This window comes from Myxocyprinus asiaticus, chromosome 5 (genome assembly GCF_019703515.2).
Source record: "Myxocyprinus asiaticus isolate MX2 ecotype Aquarium Trade chromosome 5, UBuf_Myxa_2, whole genome shotgun sequence".
Taxonomy (NCBI): Eukaryota; Metazoa; Chordata; class Actinopteri; order Cypriniformes; family Catostomidae; genus Myxocyprinus; species Myxocyprinus asiaticus.
The window spans coordinates 30,799,175-30,806,885 of record NC_059348.1 but is presented as its reverse complement, the minus strand read 5'-3'; the positions used below and the strand labels follow the sequence as shown (position 1 = coordinate 30,806,885).

Sequence of the window (7,711 nt, the reverse complement as noted above, 5' to 3'; positions counted from 1 at the left end):
TATCATTATGCAGCCAGCTGTGTTTAACGTCCGTTAATGAATATGGAGTTACTAAAAGGCTGTGATGCAATAGCTGGGTATTGAACACCATGATGTGCAATTGAAGAAGAGTTGCAAAGCAATGATGTCATAGTTTTAAGTAGGAGCCATGGGAGAGCATATGGTTCGTACCCGCTACCGAAAGGAAGTGTTGCTTTGTTATGAGCAGGCGGCGCTGTAGCTGGCGGAAGAGGAGGTCGCCCAGCCCAGTGTCTTTTCGCCTGGAATAGAGAAGCTGAGGAGAAGACGCGAAAAGGAAGGCGAAAACGGTGTCGGCGCCGAGAAGACAAAGCTGCTACAATGGCCGCTAAATCCGACGGGGTACTAAAGATAAAGAAGAGCGATGTAGCATTTACGCCTTTGCAGAATTCGGATCACTCGGGTTCGGTTCAAGGGCTCGCTCCGGGTTCGCAGCCGGATTCTGGAACCGGAGAGGCGGACTTCGTCAATGGGGAATCGCGTTGCTGTGGCTCGAATTCGACATGCCTCCGCCTCGACAGGGAGCAGCAGAAATACATGGTCTGGGACTTTCTGTGGATCCTCGCCGCAGTGACGGTGTATTTCGCCGATGTTGGCACAGATATTTGGCTTTCGGTCGACTATTACCTCCGCCGCGATTACTGGTGGTTCGGGCTTACGCTGTTTTTTGTGGTGCTCGGCTCGTTCTCCGTTCAGGTCTTCAGCTTCAGATGGTTCGTCCATGATTTCAGCACCGAGGAGAGCTCCACCGGCGGGGCGGCGAGCTGCTCCCACATGGACGGGAAGCTGCTCAGCTGCTCCGCTTCACATGGAGACGTTGAAGCCCACCCGTCTGCACCTCAAAGGCAGGCATCCACAGCAAGCAAAAGCAACAACACAACCAACAGCAGCAACAGCGCTACCGCAGCCCGGACTAGTAAGGCACGCTCAGCGTCCTGTTCCCTCTGTATCTGGCTATTGCAGTCCGTCATTCACATCTTACAACTCGGACAAATCTGGAGGTAAGCTTTAGCAGAGCACCATCGTGTTTGATATTAAGTGATACGCTGGCCATCGAAGAGTATAGGTCAGATAGTCTACTTGGTTGTGAAGCACGTATTTAAGTTCATTTTGTTTAGAGCAGCGTGGTTATTTGACGGAATCAAAAGCCTGTTCTTGAGTTTGGACTGGTAGACACATGAAGGCCTACACACATTTGTTGAGTTAGTGAGCTAACTTGTACTAATTTCATTAGCAGTAGTTCATAATGATTATGTGAGGGCATGCAAATGTATGGAATTTATGTAATCACACATTCAGCATATTATTAGTTAATATCTTTTGTGAGCAGTAGAAAACAAATAAGTTGTAGTGTATGTACAGACTGCCTGGACCATGGCAAACCACAGCCTAATTGATTCTCTTAGTGAGTTGGTATTGAAATGAAAATGCTTTAAGATGTTTCACTATAAAGTCTTCCTTTTTACAAATCTTGATTACATCAAGCTTGAATTACATTCCTTGAAGAAATGAAGACAGGAGTATTATGAGAATAGATTTTCATTGGCTTAGTCCATTCCAATCCATTATTAATGTAATTGAGGATAAACCTTATAGAGAACTGAATGCTAAAGGCTGTTAGGTGACTGATTGTCTTGTATGAAAAGTAGTTGCAAATATTTCCCAGGTGGCATCTGATGGTACATGAGGTGATGGAGATGTATTCTATTTTGCATGTCAACACATTCATGTGTCTATAGTTGTACTCAACACTTACATCGGTGACAGAGGCAATGAACAGGGTCGGTGAAACCTATTCAGTTTCACAGCGTCAGCCCATTAGGCTCTTCAGAAACCTGAATGAGTTCTGATCAGCATGTTCAGTAGAGTGATATTCCATTTACTGCAAGTCTTTGACCCTTGTGTTTGGATGCTGTCCAAGCAGTAAAGGATGTTGAATTGATATGCTGTAAGTAGGCCATCAAAGCTGTGGTCTAACATATAATAAATAGTTAAAACTGTGATTACATAGAGGAGGTTTATTGTGATCAGCCTTAAAGATCTCATTATGAATCACAGGGTGCTGTCATTACTTACAGATGTGGCATTACCAAAATAGAATGGAAACAATCTGCAGTTGTACAGCTGGCTTGTGTTTAATACCCATATCTACTGTATAATGTGTCCAGTCAGCTCTGAACAGTATACATTGCGTTTGAAGAATGTTGTTCAGCGAGAATTGCTAATTGAATTACAGCCAGCAGTGGGAAAGCTAAATGGAATGACTTAATAGCCCACTTCACAAAACTAGGCCACAACCACACCAATGCAGCCCAAATCGTCACCCACTACTTTGCAGAGATTTAAAATCTTTGAGTGCTGAAAGCTTAAGCACTTCACATTCACCTGGGTATTTTCATAACATCCGTATTGTTTTGCTTCTTGTGAAGAGCTTGATTTGGTAGATTACTAACTTTTTTCATTTCTTTCATTTTTGGTGTCATCCTTGCGGTGGTGTAGGGTGATGGGAGTGAAGCTGACACAGTTGTGCAGTTGTGCGCTCTCAGAAGGGGAGGATTGTTGAGACATGCACTGCATGTGGCACTGTGCAAAAGTTTTGCCAGTCTGGGGACATCTCACAGAGGAAAAGCAATTTAAAAAAAGCTCCCTTTGCTGATAAAGTTCTTGATATTCAGCAAAGGAAATTAGGCTGAGTGCTAGAGTTGGAGTTTACATTCTTTATTGTGCAAGGGGAAGATTTATTATGATATAGTTGTCACATACTGTATTAGGCCTAATGTATTTCCATTATAGTTGATTGACAGGCGATTTCTGTATCTAAAAGGTGATTGGCTATTATACCTGTAAGGTGGGACTTCCTTCTACATCTGTTGACCGCTGCTGTTGGGCTTCCAATTTCTCCCGTTCATTTTAATAGAAGTGGCCGGTCTCTGCTAAATAATCTCTGTTTTGACAAGCAGGAAATATTCATGGAACAATGACGTCACTTGACGTCATTAACAAACAGTTCTTGAAATGGTCTATAATGTAGATGTGTAAGGAGGAGAAATGAGAAATGTTAAAATTTGTGTTACAAATATTGTAAGACTCTTACAAGTGCTTACACATGATATTTAATTCTCTCAAACAGGATTACCATTCGGGTCCCAATGTAATTTGTTAATCTGGTATAAAGGAACATAAAACTACATGCACATAATTCATTGTATATTTCATTGAGCTGAAACAATAACACTAATTGTAATTCAGGTTAATTTACACAGTGTCAGACTATTTGTTTTAAAACTACTTGTTTGATGAAAATTCTATCATCATTTTCTCACCCTAATGTTGTTTCATATCCATATGACTTTCTTCAATGGAACACAAAAGGAGATGTTAGGTAGAATGTTATCCTCACTATTCACTATTCACTTACATTGCTGCTTTTTTTTTTTCATTCAATGAAAATGAATGGTGACTGAGGCTATCATTCTGCCAGATATCTCCTGTTGTGTTCTATGGGAAAAAAAGTCATACAGTTGGATGAGAAAATGATGACAGAATTTTCTTTCTTTTTTTCTTTTCTTTTTTTTAGGGGGTGATCAATGCCTTTCAAGTTCAAGTAAATTGATCTTATGTTCCAAAATAAAGCCACCATATTTATTTTTAGAAGTTATATTATACTAACATATGGTATTACCATGGAATTAGAATATTCTATATACATAAAAAGGACATTGTAACATACTCCTGGAAGTTTTGATATTGAACCGCAGTAAGCAACTGTTACTTGGCTTATACTACAGACTCCAGTTGCAGGCAATGTGTTGTCCTTTGCTATTCAACTTGTTTTACATTAAAATTCTTAATGCAAAACACGCAAACATGTTTTACCAAGTAAACTCTTGAGTATTCAGTACTCTTGTTGTCATTGTGTAAGCAATGTATGCTCTTTCCAGCTGTCCTCAATGTATCATTTTAGACATTTGAACTAGTGTGACATTTTGATTCACCTACATTGTATGAGCATGCTTTAACTTTCCTTTAACTTCTCTGCTTTTATTTGCTGTTTTGAAACTAAACATAAGAATGTTTATTTCTTGTCTTCCCAATTTAAGATCACATAAATAGATCATTGGTGGTTATGCATTTCTACACATAAATCAATGTATACCGACTTATTTCATATGTCTAACAAGATGACATTCTTTAATTATAGGTAATTAAGTAATCTCCTTAGAATTTTCAAAGCCAGTCTGTGGCTGTGTTTCTGCATGTGGAGTCTTGGCTAATTGAGGCCTGCATGATTGCACTGCAAATGAGCATGCACCAAACCACTGTGTGCATGTCACTTGTTGTTGGCTGCATGCTGTGTATATGTATGTATATGGATCTGAATAAAGTATGAAGTATTTAGAGTTGCACAGTAGGGGTGTACTTGGCACTGGGTTATGAGCATAATCTAAAATCCTATTCGGCCGGGATTAGTGTTCTTAACATTTGAGTTACAATTATTATCACCCGACACATATGATTTCATGTACTGATTCGGACGGGACTAAGATCTCCGTGTTTATTACAGAGGTGGGAGTGTCTGTTTTAGATGTGTGCCTTACAGAAGGTTAAAAACATTTCATTAATTTAGGTGATAAAATTATCTTATCTTTTAAACTGTTTAAATTTTAAATAACTTATCATTTTAAAAATAAATGTTAAATAATTAATTATTGAATTTATTGATTTAATTCTAATTTACTAATTATACATTATATATAACTTTATAAAAACCCTATTAAAATAAACTTCATATGAGTTTATAGAAGTGGCTACTTATAATAAACACACTGAAATAAACAAGACTTATCTGTGAATTATATAATTATAACTACATAATTGAGCTGAGAAATTAAGGTGAGTATCTTACCTGATGCTGATATTACAGTGGTTTCTTTTTTCTTTTTTTTTCTCCCCTTTTCTCCCCAATTTGGAATGCCCAATTCCCAATGCGCTCTAAGTCCTTAGTAGTGACTCAATCAGGGTGGCGGTGGATGAATCTCAGTTGCCTCCGTGTCTGAGACGTCAATCTCAGAGGACCCTTGAGTTAGCGGAAAAACAATAGGACATTTTTACAGAGGTTATGTGAGAAAAACACAGATTTGTCAGATTCGGACAGGATTAAAATCACTAAGTATGTCTGTAAAACATGAATTTCCCTAACCTCCTCAGGGAAAACTATTCCTGTCTGAATAGGGCTTATTCACTTCACTGTAATTGCTCAGCTTGTCTTAGCCTATCCAACTTACAGACCACCCACAGTCTGTTAGTTGACCATCTGATGCATATTGCATACAAAACTGGAAAGTAATTTCTCGATATTGGAGGCTCTGATCTGATTTGCTGACTTAGCGCAACTTCCGGGAGTAAGGGTACACTGTTTTATTTTTTTATCAGTCTGCCTGGAAACAAATTCGCATTGACAAGGTACCGGGTTGATACAACAAGCACTATTGAGGATGAAATAATCACTGGATTTTCAAAAATGTGTCAGGTAAGTGGCATCAATATTTGAAAGACACTGTCTTAGTAGCATTTAAATACTGTAGGGCTTTACTGATTGTTTAGATCAGTGTTACTATCAGAAATAATTCATAATTATTTCTTTAGTTATTAATTAATATTTAAATTAATTAATTTAATCTAACTCATTAAAACCTCATATGGGGCTACAGTAAATGTAGTGCGCTACGTTTGGGAGCAGGTTTGGTTATTAACAATAATTAATAATTATCAAAGATAATTATGAATTATTAAAATAAATAGAAAATTGATCAATGTTATCAATGTTAGCTTTTTTTAATCCTTTAAATCAACAATTATCAAAGATAATCGTTAATTGTTAACATTGATGAAACAATTAAAATTAACACTAGCTTATTGATCATTCAAATTCAACAATCATCAAAGATAATTATCAATTATCAAAAATCAATAGAATATTAATAAGGATTAACATAGACGGGGCACCACCCTGGAATCGGTAACTAATAACCAGACAGTATAACAGTCTCAATATTAGATTGTTTTCTTAGGAAAATCGACATCCGAAGAATATCGATTTTCGGGAAAAAACAATGAATGAAGGCTTGAATCCGAGCACTGACATCCCGTCAGCATGACACAGGTGTATGCAAAACAAACCAAAACACTTCTCTTTGTAATATAACAAAGTTTATTTATGCAGTAATATCAATTAATAATAATACAGTGCAGTCAATAAACTTCCGACTTACAACTTCAAACTAAACAGTGATATGATTAGATATGGAAATAAAAATAATTCTATAACACATAAGGTGTGTGTGTGTGTGTGGTTAGTACGAGAGAGAGAGAATAAAGTGATGGCCCTTAAGCCGATTTCGCGATCGTGGGAGACAGCTGTTAGTTTATATCTCAAAGACGCGGTGGACGGCTCGTAAAAGTCCTGCGTTCTTTGACTCTTTGAGGGGTAACTCAGTTTGCCGGTTTCACCCGCGATGGCGAAAATGCACAACAGTCCAATTTGGTTGGACCACAATACAGCAAAACAAATTCATGATAATTAATACCCTGAGTATTAATAATGAGCGGACATGGCGGTCCGTAAACTGTACAAGAAAAAAACCTTGAAACACAAGAATAACACACTATAATATTCTATCTCTGCCCAGACATAAACCTCTTACTTGAATCGCATGAGGACAGAATGTGTGTTCATCCGTCCTTTAATTCCGACCCGGTTCCTTGAGGCTCGGTTGATGACGGGAGGCCGTTTCCTCGCTCTGTTGGCAGGCACGGCTGTTGATTCTCGGTGGGCTGGCGGAGAACTCAGAAATGTCGACTTGATTGAAGATGGAAGAGAAATCTTTAATCTCTTCACTTCTGCAGGCAAATGGATGAAGATGCGGATTGCTTGGCGGTCTCCTTCGGATCCGTTAGAGTGTTCGGTGGAACACAGAGTAATCTCAACTCATCCAGCTAGATGGAGATTGTATGGCCACAGTTTCAAGTCGGACGTTGCTTCCTTGTGCCACGAGGTTGCACCTGAGAGCAGTGATGAGCTGCGTCTACACACTGCAAACAAAGTTGCTGGAAGCAAATCCCGGAAGCATTTCAGAGGTATTTCTACTCCTGATGATGTCATGGTTTGAGGTGCGTTCTGTTGTGTGCCTCATCCAATAGGAGTTGAGAGTTCGATCCTTTAGTGAGCAAGGCTTCATGGGATTTGTAGTCTGTTTTGGAATCCCTTTGTTTGATTTTGGCACAATTTTTATCAGTAAGATTTACGACTTGGTGTGTGGGGGCTGAGTTAGGTTTTATGACTGTGTAAGGCCTGCCTTTGTCTTCTATCTGAATACATGAGGCCCAACAATACATATTATTAAACTTTGTTATTTCTATGAAAAACTCAGTACTTATTAATCTTTGATAAGCAAAAACTCTGATGACAAAGACTTTACACTCTATTTTCCTTTATTTCCAGGTGTTTTCTGAACAACCATTGACAGAGACTGCCGCATTATTGTTTACGTTTTTTTTTTTTTTCATTTTTTTTTTTTCATGCTAGTGTATTATTGTGGTTTCATCTATTTTATGTCCCTTAATGGCACATAAAAACAAAACAAACTGTGGCTGGTCACTTTACATTTTGATCAGACAGTTTCTTCCTTTCTAA

General features: G+C 38.3%; 1 protein-coding gene across 1 annotated transcript in view; it reads left to right on the top strand.

The window, feature by feature from the left end:
• Positions 1-217: 217 nt before the first annotated feature.
• LOC127440462 (XK-related protein 4-like) overlaps positions 218-7,711 on the top strand; it is a 136,359-nt gene continuing 128,865 nt past the window's right edge. The window contains exon 1 of the mRNA XM_051697044.1: positions 218-1,019. Coding sequence (XP_051553004.1) covers positions 340-1,019 — 680 coding nt within the window. The 5' untranslated portion in view covers positions 218-339. The remainder of the gene's footprint in view (positions 1,020-7,711) is intronic.